At 35.1% G+C, this 12,737-nt stretch overlaps 1 protein-coding gene across 1 annotated transcript in view; it reads left to right on the forward strand.

Annotated features, from left to right (window-relative positions):
• Nucleotides 1–12,737, forward strand: part of LOC107594450 (uncharacterized) — a 108,013-nt gene that overhangs the window by 24,156 nt on the left and 71,120 nt on the right. The window contains exons 10-12 of the mRNA XM_016284505.1: nt 7,365–7,498; nt 8,397–8,427; nt 12,401–12,470. Of these exons, the coding sequence (XP_016139991.1) occupies nt 7,365–7,498; nt 8,397–8,427; nt 12,401–12,470 (235 nt within the window). The remainder of the gene's footprint in view (nt 1–7,364; nt 7,499–8,396; nt 8,428–12,400; nt 12,471–12,737) is intronic.

Genomic DNA, 12,737 nt, shown 5'->3' on the forward strand with positions numbered 1-12,737 from the left:
TATCGCATCTGAGTTGAGTGAATCATAACATCGTGTAAAAGTTATTGCAATCATTGTTTCATTTTGAACATGAAGGTTCAATATTTCATAGTGTTTCTTTGTTACATTTTTCAAAATCTTTGTTTAATTGTTTATTTCCCCTTTTACATTATATTTTAAATGTATTTTCAGTGTGATCTCAGACATTTGGACCCCACTTATAGCCTTTCATAGATAATTGCTTTTGTTAATGTTTGCTTACAGCATTTGTTCTTGCTACGAGCAGTTTCAATAATTTCACATGAAGAACATACATTTTTGCCAGAAGGTATAGGTGTCTCTTCATTTGCATTGTAAAGCCTGTTTAAAAGGATGGATTCTGGCACTCCGTCGTTGCAGCATGTTTGATTACCTGCCATCCATATTAATTATGCAGTTAACCCTCACGTTTGTCCTTCATTTTGCTTCAAAAGTGAGTGGGTTTCTCATTTCTGCATTTTGAGTGATGAAATTGACTCATCGACATTTCCAAACAGACTGCATTCAGTTTTTCCATAGTTTGTCATTTGCTGAAGTGTTGTAACCACAAACATATTAGAAATGAGACCGCAAGTTTCTATTACAGAAGTCTAGTTGGATTATACCAGTGTTAAGCAGTCTCTGACCTTAAGACAGAAATATATTTGCTTTTTATAAAACATTAATACTGAAGTATTTATTTTTCGTACAGCACTGGTAAATAGTTTTGGCTTGTTTCTAACAGAAATCTCAAAATTTTCTTACAGTTTGTCCATGTGGTTAAAAAAATAAACATAAGATATTTTATCTGATTTTTTTTGCTGTGTAATCTTTGAGGGACACCGTTGTGTCTGTAATAAATGAGGAACTATGTGCTTGCTGCAGTTCTTGTTTGTTTCTGGCAGTAATGAGATGTTTGGCCTGCAGCCCTGGCCTCATCTCCACAGAGAGCTGCGGCTGCAGTATTGAGCTTCACATGCGACCGGGGTTAGGGGATTATCAGCTACCCACACAAAGGGGCTTTATCAAACCTTCACTGTTTCCCAAAACTAATACCTGTATCTCTGTGTAGAGCTTCTTTTGGGAAACTAGCACAATCGTAAAAAATAAGAACGTGCAAGATTCATATCGAACAGTCACCTAAAAAATTTGTCAAATTTACCATCCTAGGTTTATCTAGTTATTTTTTCCCATGTGGAGATGAAATATTCCTTGACTTCCATCAGCGATAGCTGACTCTTTTAGCATCTGTGCAAGCGATAGGACATTTTTGTTGATTGCATTAAGTTGTTAAACGGATAGTTCACCCAAAAAGGAAAATTCTGTCATTAATTACTCGCATGTCGTTCTAAACCCGTTAGACCTCCATTCATCTTCGGAACACAAATTAAGATATTTTTGATGGAATCTGAGAGCTCTCTTACCCTCCCATAGACAGCAAGGATCCTAACACGATCAAGGTCCAGATATGTAGTAAGGACATCGGTAAAATAATCCTTGTGACATCAGGGGTTCAACCGTAATTTTACAAAGCTACGAGAATACTTTTTGTGTGCTAAGAAAACAAAAATTACGACTTTTTTCAACAATTCGGCTCCTCTGTGTCACCCCATAGCGCCATTTTGGAGAGTATCACATGAATAAACAACGTATGCAACATATATACGTGGATACGTCGTTTACGTTCAGATCAAAGCGCACAAAAAGTTGTCTCGTAGCTTTGTAAAATTACGGTTAAACCACTGATGTCACATGAATTATTTTAACGTGTCCTTACTACGTTTCTGGGCCTTGATCGTGTAAGAATCCTTGCTGTCTATGGGAGGGTCAGAGAGCTGTCAGATTCCATCAAAAATATCTTAACATGTGTTCTGAAGATGAACGAAGGTCTTACAGGTTTGGAACGACATGAGGGTGAGTAATTAATGACAGAATTTTCATTTTTGGGTGAACTATCCCTTTAAACTATACTATATTTGCTTGTTGTTTATCTCGTTCATGGAAAACCTGAAAATATCAGGGACATTTTAACATTGTGGCTTACAGGCATGAAAATGAACAACACAGTAAAACATTTAAAAAAAAAAGTTTTGTTATGCTTCTTTATGAAGTTTGACATGCTGTATACGAAAATCACTTTTTGTGATTACTTTGATACATTATTAATTGTTTCATTTAATGATACATTACTTTTTGTGTATCATTAACAGTACTCATGAAAATGCTAACAAATTATACAAGCTAATATGTTATTACTCATCATGCATAAAAATTGCACGGTACATGCATAATACTAAGCTAACATCAGTTTAACATAAAGAGTTACTAAAAGTGAGTGACCAAAACTTCAAAAGTGTATGTTGGATGAATTTTTGTCTTTTATGACTAGTCTCACAATGTTCTGAAATGTTCCAGAAAGCACTTCTAGAATGTTCCATCCTTGCAAAAGCAATATATCTTTTTTTTTTTTTTTTTATGCAAAATTAGTACAAAAACTTATCTGTATTGAACCAATGTTTCATAATTAATGATAGAAGTTCTAAAATTTACCTGACCTAAATGTTTACTAATATATTGAAATTGAAAATAATGTTATTGAACTAGTTTACAAATCAGCCTAAATTTTAATTATTCATTGATGAATGAATTTGCATGAATTTGAATGATTTTACTAAAACTTCTATGATTAAAAGAGACCGGAAGCATCACAGAAAAGTCTTCAGATTTTAAAGAAATTGGTATCGAATTTGTATTTTACCTAGTCTTTGAGTTTCTAAACTTTTGTATTATCTTGCATCCCTCACATTTCATTAGCATAAATGATTAAAAGGCTTTGCTTGCCAAAGCAGCACAACCAGAACTGTGTGTAAACGGATACATATTGTTTCCCAGAGGGTTAGATATATGTGAAAAAAATCTACTATTCCTTTTTTTAAGACAGTCTGTAATAAAGCTTGTAGCTACACCAGGAAAAAATTGCTAAACGTGGGTAATGATGTGAAAAGAGAAGTTATGGGTTGTTTGTTCAAACTTGATTTGTTGTACCTGTTGAATGATGGTGAAACAAGCGCACTGCTGTGTTCTGTGGCTGTGAATAATGAACTTGCATCGTAGTCGTGAAGCTGTGCCTTCCACACCTCGGGCAAACTACTTAATTATAAAGACAGAAAAGTTTTTTACCCCCATTGAAGGGAAGAAAAAGAAATATCATCAGCAAAAATGAAATCCTGCTTTAAAAAAAACTAATAAAGAAATATGCTTTTGCAGCATGCTTTATTATTTTGCCATCCAATGCTGAATAATTTATACGAGGAAAAACTAGCATTGAGGTTGACGTTAAGCTCTTTGTCAATGTCTTCTATTTCCAATGCTTTCAGAAAACCTTAATTTATTTTGTTTGTTGGATCCTTCAGTAAAGGAGACCACACAAAATTGATGCGAATTCCACTTGATTTGCTTGCAAAGGAAAAACTAACTTGAGCTTTGTAACACTGCTTCTTTCCCATGCTAAACAACATTCATCTGATCTCTTGGGAGACGGCCCACCAGCTTTGTCTCATTATGACTGTAAATTCGTTCTAGAGACGGAGCATCCGACATTCCGATGAAAGACTTGGAATGACTGTGATGTGTTTTTCAACCTAGTTGCATTTGTAAAAAGAAATAGATTCTGGCCTAATCGCTATACCAAAGAATGCCAAGAGTGATTTCATCATGTTAAGCTCAAGTGTGATTGCTTTACATCCATACCAAGAGTGAACATTCACCCACAAATATTAATAAAATATTTTAAGGTGAAACAGTTATTTTCTATCGACTTGTTCTCACTAAAAATTTTAATTATTTATTTTGGATTATTTATTTATTTATATTTCAATCATGACAACTCTCGGAAGATTTAACATGGTGATGGATATGACAATGCTAATGTATTTGGTCTTGGCGGAATAGATCCGCTGCTGGATTGCTGCTGCTGTTGGTTATTGCTGTAGTTGTAGATTATTGCTGCTGCTGCAAGCAAGTACAGGAACTTGCTACTGCCAATGCATATGGCGATACGGTGCCATGAGTATTTAAGACATACTGCTGCTGCACAAATAGCATATAAAATAACCCGTAGCAGATCTATACAGGTGGAGCTGGGGAAGGTGGAGGGTTTCAGAGAAACTCTGAAAGCGCGCTGCAGGAATCGCTAGTGAATGCTAGCCAGCCATATACATGCAAGGCAGTAAGCTCATTGGCTGCATATGCAGCATGAACCAATCAGCTTGTGCCAAGTCGTTTAACTTTCTGAATATCATCAGTTTAACAACCTGTCAGCCTGCGCCATCTAGAGTTTCATGACTGAACTATATATTTATTTTGTATTTATTTTATTTATTATATATTAATTTATGCTTTTGTTTTTAATATGCTTTGGTTTCTGTTTTACTTTTGTATTGTTTGTTTTTATGGTTTTGCTTATGGTTTTTTTTACCTTTGTTTTGATATGAGAACAGTTCGTTTTGTGCACAAGAAACATAAAAGCCAACAGTAATCACGCAGATCAAAAAGACATGATAATGTGTTTAATTTACCTACCTAGTTGCATTTAATTGCAAAACTCTACCGTTACCATAAGTACACTCTGTTATTGTCATTCTATCTTGTAATCCTTGGTTACACTTTATTTTAAGGTGTCCTTGTTACGGTGTAATTATATATTTAAGTACTGAGTAATATTAATTAACTACATGTACTTACTATGTAGGGTTTGGCTTAGGGTTACTTGCAAGTAATTATGCATAATTAATAGTAATAATGATAGTAAGTGCATGTAACAAGGACATCTTAAAATAAAGTGTTACCTCATCCTATATAATGCTATAGCTATATAGCTACATAAAAGTAAAGTATTTGATCAAATTTCGTATCTTGTATTTTCCAATTGTGCCGAATCTAGCATTTAGGCATCTGCCAGAATAATTTTTCATTTTGCCTTTGGTGTGAATAGTTTTGTCTGTGTTTTGCTATATTTCTTCTTTCATATTGCGATGTACCTGAAGTCGTACAGTAGTTGTGCATCGATTTACTCTTTAAAGTTTCTCGTCCCTCATTGTCAGAATTCCTGTGAATTATTATTATTATTTTTTTTTTTGCAGTAAATGGTCATTCAAAGTTGTACTTTCACAAAACATCTTCTGAAAGTGTCTCTCAGCGTCCTTAAGAAACGCTATCTGTAGTATTGTTGTCTTGTTGCATCATTGTTAACCTTAGAAATTCACCTGCCGACGTCTTCAAAGCTCCAGGTTTTCACGCTCGATTTTGCATGTTGTGGTGATGCAGCGCTCTGTTGTTGGCTTCAGACGTGAATGGATGGCCCCATTATAAGATGGTGGTCTACTTCAAAGAGCCGAAACCCTCCGTTAATGGATTCTGATTAGTACATAAGGGTGGCCCTTGAATACTCAAACACCTGCCCAGGGTTTTTGAGAATGGCTTTACTCCAGATCCTGTTAAAAAGACATTATGAATCATTTCGGTCTAATTAGCATCTCGAGAACTTAATTACAATCCACACTGGACACTTTGCCAATATTGCTTTTTCCTAATTTATTCCGTCTCGGCTTATAAAATGTCAGCTAAGGCTGTGTGTTTTCCCACACAGAGTTCACAGACATATTTCCTCTTCCATGGCAACTCCAAGCGGCGTGTAGAGCGAATCGTCTGAGATTTGGCCACATTTCCCGGAAAACTTCTTATGGGGGATTTGAAGGGTGTTAATCCGTGGATTTGGTCGGCTGTGCGCACACACGCTCACTGAGACAACAGTTTGCATTATTTGTTCCAGTTTCTCACCCTAACAGTGACGGATACAGGCACTGGTCCGTGAGCCAAGCCGAACGCTTGATCTTCACTTGAGCTTCTGTGAGGACATCTAAGACTTTTCTTTACCCTCCATCAAACTGTTCGATCCACTTTTCCTGCTAATAGGCAGAGAGATGTCTGCTGTCATGCGGTGTCACAGCGGTGGGGTATGACTGCTGAGCCACTAACAGATCAATGAGAACACGGCTAGATACAGAAAGGTGGGAAGAGCTTTGAGATGATGTGTGGACATGTGGTCAAGGACAGGCGGAAAGCAGCGTAAAGAGTTTAATCTGGTTTTTAGTTGTCATGCATTGATTTACGCCACCCTGAGCACTGGAAAATAGTCTAATACACACATTTATAATGATACAACTCATTTTATTTAGCTTTTATGTATACAACAACCTGGTTCAAATGTTTTCCATACACCTTTTGGTAATACTTTAGTATAGGGACCAGTTCTCAGTTGCTTATTAGCATGTCTATTATTAACATATTGGCTGTTTATTAGTAAAGCACACATTCTTCATGACCATATTCTACATCCTTAATCCTACCCAATACTTAAACTTAACAACTACCTTACTAACTATTAATTAGCAACAAATTAGGAGTTCATTGAGGCAAAAGTCGTAGTTAATGGTTTGTTAATGGTGAGAATTGGTGAGAAAATAAAGTGTGATCCACCTTTTTCTCTTAACTATTTCATGCTTTTAATGAGACCTGTAATCCTTCCCATTTCAGTTATACCTTGACATGTATATATTCTTAAATTAACCCCTATAAAAAGTATCTGAAAATTAATTTAATTACAAAAATGAAAAATTGTCATGTATTCAAGTCATTGTCTGCATTATTAATGCATTTTTTAGTAAATTAATTTGATTCATCTCAAGTTGATTTCATAACAGTTCAAAAGTTTGGGTCAGAAAGATTTTTTTTTTGGAAGAAATTAATACTTTGATTCACCATGGATGCATTAAATTGATCAAAAGCGACAGTTAAGACATTTATAATGTTACAAAAGATTTCTGTTTCAAATAAATGCTGTTCTTTTGAACTTTCTATTCACCAAAAAATGATGAAAAAAATGTATCACAGTTTCCACAAAAATATTAGGTAACAACAGTTTTCTACTGTTTTCTTCAGCTGTTTTGAGCACTAAATCAGCATATTAAATGATTTCTGAAGAAACATGTGACACTGAAAGCTTGAGTTATGATGCTGAAAATTCAGCTTTGTCATCACAGGGATAACTTTAATTTTAGAATATATATTCTAGAAGAAATGGTTATTTTAAATTGTAAGGTATTTTTGTTTTACTATATTTTTGATCAAATAAAAGCCTTGGTGAGCATAAGAGACTTCTTTGAAAAACCTTTGAAAAATCTTCCCAGAAGAATGATATAGACTCTTTTATCCATAAGCGACACATTATTTTCTTGCTCAATGGTGGTAGGTTGCTCACCAGCTTTTGGTTAAGAGCCAGCGTGACTGGTGTCTTGTGTCTATTTCAGGTGGCCCTGCATGCGTGCGGAGTGGCGACAGACATGGTGTTGGATCGCTGCCTCCAGGCGCGGGCGGGATTTGTGATTAGTCCATGCTGCTACGGGTTCATTCAAAACACACTCAAGTTCAACTTTCCCAAGAGGTGAAAACTGCGTCTCTGTCTCTCTGACTTTTCTTGCTTGCTATCTTTCTTTTCACATGTTTTCCTAATTCCACAGTACACAATGACGGTGTAGATCTATAATAATCCACAGAATTAAATGCTAAGCTCTGCATACTCAGGAAAAAATACTGACAAGAATGAATGAGGTCGATCAAAAATAGAAAACCATAATAAACATTAATTATTGCGTTTATTTCTGTCTTATACTTCACATCATCGTTCTCAGAATTGAATGTCCTGTATCAACAATCACACAGCTGAGCCTCGTTTAATGTTGGCAAGAACATGTAAAAATGAGGTAAAACGGAGAGTGAGTGTTTTAAAGTTTCAGTGAGAATCACTTTCGAATAGTCATCAATTTTTCCCCAATCGCAGGCTATCGCTCTCCAAATCTGGCGTAAACTTTCATTCAATCTCAGGCAGGAATTTTGCCGCGGGGCATGAGCATCAGGGTGGCAAGAGCAGCGAGGAAATTGTTTTTCCGTGGTTATGTTCACGGTGTTGCCATGACAGTGGTTTGTCATTTGTGGCATTCGACAGCAGGCCAGAAAGGGCGACCTGATGACAGACAGTTAATGTAGCAAACATATTACCTACCACACACATAATCTCCAAGAGCTTCAGAGCTCTTCTTTATCATGCAAGTGTTACATGAGACATCCTGCTGTGTTTACACGCGGCTTATTTCTGGAACCGAACCGAAACATGTGCTTTTGTCTGTAGAGAATGTTTTCAGCGTCTCCTTTGATCCGGATAGACTGTCCTCTCCTTAAACTTGTTCTTTCTTTAACGCGTCATGTCATTTTTCATTCGCACCTCAGTGTGTGTGTGTGTGTGTGAGTTCATTAAGTCTGCCCCCCTCCGTCTCTCTCCACAGCGCGAGGTTTACAGAGACTTTGAGCTGTAAGGTAAGTGTTTCAGCCCTCGCTTTCACTCTTTTCATTATCGCCTACACGTGTAGGACGTCACACTGCCTGGTCCTGAGTGCGAGACTCTTCTAGGAAAACTCCACAGATCTCCTTTGATCCGGATAGACTGTCCTCTCCTTAAACTTGTTCTTTCTTTAACGCGTCATGTCATTTTTCATTCGCACCTCAGTGTGTGTGTGTGTGTGTGTGAGTTCATTAAGTCTGCCCCCCTCCGTCTCTCTCCACAGCGCGAGGTTTACAGAGACTTTGAGCTGTAAGGTAAGTGTTTCAGCCCTCGCTTTCACTCTTTTCATTATCGCCTACACGTGTAGGACGTCACACTGCCTGGTCCTGAGTGCGAGACTCTTCTAGGAAAACTCCACAGGAGAGCCTCATAATATGCCTCATGTATGTGAAGAGCAGTGTTTAGTTATGTTCAGCTCATGACTGACAAGAGGTACTGACACTATAACTGGAACGAGTCTTGTTAGCCTGATACTAGAAGCAGATATTCATGCCTTGTTTTTCCAACTTAGACTGCTCTTGAGATCTGGTATCGAAAATAAAGTACTAAATGCTAATACATTATATGTCAATTGTTAATTTAGTATTATTTATATACTATTATAGTGTTTATTAAATATGTTGAATTAGTTTTTTTTTTTTTTCAGTTTTCATTTTAATTTTAGTTCGTTTTAGAAGTTTTGTTTAATGCATTTGTCATTTTTATGAGTTTGCATTATTTTTTTACATTTATTTCAGTTAATTGCCAGGGAAGCATTATTCATTTTATGTTACCTTTTTTTCCAACTTTTTTTTTAAATGCCTGTATTCATTTGAAATATACTTTTTACGTAGTGTTAATCATCATGAATCAAATAATCAGAACCACTGTTTTCATGATGTTCTTTTAATAGTTCTTGACCATGGATAGAAAGTTTGTAAAAAAAAAAAAGAAAAAAAAAGTGATTTGTTTCTTTTGTGTGTTATAGAAATTAGGAATAGTTAATCTGCAGTCTGCATTGCATTTTAGATGAAAAATTACTATAGTATGTTAAATACTATAAATAAAATACTATATCATGCTATAAATAAAATGCTTAGACAATAAACTGACAACAAATACAGTGCCACTGTTGTAAAGAGTCATGAATGAATAACTCTTTTGAGCAGATTCTTTTTAAGTCATAAATTAGTCAGTCACAAATCAAATGTACCAAAAAAAAAAACCATTATTCAATCATTGATTCTGGATATGTTCAATTCTTCTAATTTGCATGCTAATAAGCAGCTGGTTAATAGATAAGTGAATAGTGTTTTCTAATCTAAATTGTTACCAAAAAGATAATTTAATCCAAAATTTATAAGGACAAAACCGAAGCATAGATGAATCTCCATCATAATACATTATATGTCAATTGTTAATTTAGTATTATTTATATACTATTATAGTGTTTATTAAATATGTTGAATTAGTTCAGTTTTCATTTTAATTTTAGTTCGTTTTAGAAGTTTTGTTTAATGCATTTGTCATTTTTATGAGTTTGCATTATTTTTTTACATTTATATTTCTGTTTTGGTTACTTTTGTACTTATGCTCAATTTTTTCCGTTTTTTTTTTTTTACATTTATTTCAGTTAATTGCCAGGGAAGCATTAATCATTTTATGTTACCTTTTTTTCCAACTTTTTTTTTTAAATGCCTGTATTCATTTGAAATATACTTTTTACGTAGTGTTAAAAAGGGTTAGGGAAACAAAACTTTTTTTAAAATAATCAGAACCACTGTTTTCATGATGTTCTTTTAATAGTTCTTGACCATGGATAGAAAGTTTGTAAAAAAAAAAAAAAAAATGATTTTTTTCTTTTGTGTGTTATAAAAATTAGGAATAGTTAATCTGCAGTCTGCATTGCATTTTAGATGAAAAATTACTATAGTATGTTAAATACTATAAATAAAATACTATATCATGCTATAAATAAAATGCTTAGACAATAAACTGACAACAAATACAGTGCCACTGTTGTAAAGAGTCATGAATGAATAACTCTTTTGAGCAGATTCTTTTTAAGTCATAAATTAGTCAGTCACAAATCAAATGTACCAAAAAAAAAAACCATTATTCAATCATTGATTCTGGATATGTTCAATTCTTTATGATTCACTGTTCTAATACATTTTTAATATATAATTTTATTTTATTTCTTTTTGTTTTGTTTAAAATATTGACTATTGGTGTAAAAATTAGGTAACACGTTAGTTTAGAGAACACACATTCACTATTAAGATTTTCCCTCAATAAACTCCTAATTTGCTGCTTCATAGTAAGTAAGGTAGTTGTTGTAGTAGATATGTTTAGGTATTGGGTAGGTTTCAGGGATCTAAAATATGGTCATGCAGAATAAGTCATTAGTATGTGTTTTATAAGTACACTTAAACAGCCAATATGCTAGTAATTTGCATGCTAATAAGCAGCTGGTTAATAGATAAGTGAATAGTGTTTTCTAATCTAAATTGTTACCAAAAAGATAATTTAATCCAAAATTTATAAGGACAAAACCGAAGCATAGATGAATCTCCATCAGCTCTTTGCTCTAAGAAGCAGCTTTGTGAAAATGTTACTGTACACAAACATGCCACAGATTCTGAGGAGCACAAAACATCTGTCCATAAGCCAATGTTTTTCCTTCTCTTCATTGTTGATTTTCTCAAGCTCTGCTGAAATAGGGTTTTCCTGGGAATAGAGTGCCCATGTACTGTAGTTGCACGTTGTATTTTTCCCAGTCTTATCTCCAGGGGCTGACGGAACAGTGAGGCAGAAGTGTGAGTAATGGATGAGGTTAATCAGTCGTATCTCACAGTCATCAGTGTTCGCTTGACTCCTGCATCTGCCTCTCTCACACTGCGCTCACGGCCCCTGCAGAGATATCACCTACATAGGGGGCTACATGAGGCAGGCAGTTCCCTGAGCGTAGATCTAGAGCAAACAGTCATTTAATTAGTAGTGTTTGCCAAAACAAACATCACTTTTGCTCTAACTTGGAATTTGAAGAAACTGAATTATGAATTAAACTGTTTGGACTCGTTGAGGATACTGTAGGTGTGATATTACATTGCAAACCTGGCAATCGCCCTTAACACCCTACCAGCTTTGGCACAGGAAAATATCACTCAAAATTTGATCTACACACAGTTTAGATACAAATACTTTTCTTTCTGGTTTGTTAAAGTTGACTGGGTTATTTAAAGTCACAGTGCACTAAATGCATTGATAAAATGATTTCAATGCATTGAAATTCCCCACAGAAAAAAATCTATTTTAATTGTTCGGACTTGATTTGAGTTTGATTTGTTCAAAATGAAATTTAAAAAGAGAGATTTTCTGTGCTTCTTTCCAAGCTAGCATAATCGACGCAGTGTTTCCCATTGGTACGGATACTAAAAATGCTCTAGAAACACTTTACTGAGCTAAAGCCTGTTTTTGAGACGTTATTCTGAGTTATAGCATTGATCGCAGCTATTAGCCTAGAGGATTGAACTTGATAGGAGGAATCAATCTGCCAGAGCTGTTACGTTCTTTTCCATCAGCACTTGTTTCACTCAGTTAATGCAGAATAATGGTTGCTTGAAGCCATCGTTGGTCATCAACAGCAGAGGAAGTCATTTTGCGGCACTTCCTTGCGACCTTCCTTGCAAAAAATGCAATTAGAGTATATTGATTAATATAAAATGAACTTGGTGCTGCTTTCCTCTGTTTCCCTTTAATGGCTGGTTGTAAGGGTTGATAAATGGTCTGTTCTCTCACCACAACCCTAACGATCTGATGCATCGATGTTTCTCTGCAATTTACGCTAGCTGAGCCGCACACATGCTTTTTTTCAGATATTTTTGTGCGTGTACGTTTAGATGCAAGTTTGTTTATTGATGTGTCTGCATGTGTTTGGTATGTTAACGTGTTATATGGTTTCCACAGGAGCATATGATCCTGTGCAGGTTCGCAGACCAGACGGCTGTCAGTTTACCCCCAGAACGACGATTAATCGGTAAGATGTTTGTTTTTTTTAACAGGTGGTTAGGGTTGTTGTGCCTGTTTTGTTTTAGGAGAGGAAATTCCTAATAGAGATCGTCCATCTGGCTAAAGTTTTTAGGGCAGAATAAACTGCAGTGTTGAAGAGACTGTATGACATGATCAAAAGTCTGGCTGTGTGAGACTATTATCATTAGCTAAAATGAAAAATATATATATATATATATATATATATATATATATATATATATATATATATATATAGGGCTGAAAAAACTGCAGT

The sequence above is a fragment of the Sinocyclocheilus grahami genome, unplaced genomic scaffold (assembly GCF_001515645.1).
Source record: "Sinocyclocheilus grahami isolate Dianchi unplaced genomic scaffold, SAMN03320097.WGS_v1.1 scaffold183.1, whole genome shotgun sequence".
Taxonomy (NCBI): Eukaryota; Metazoa; Chordata; class Actinopteri; order Cypriniformes; family Cyprinidae; genus Sinocyclocheilus; species Sinocyclocheilus grahami.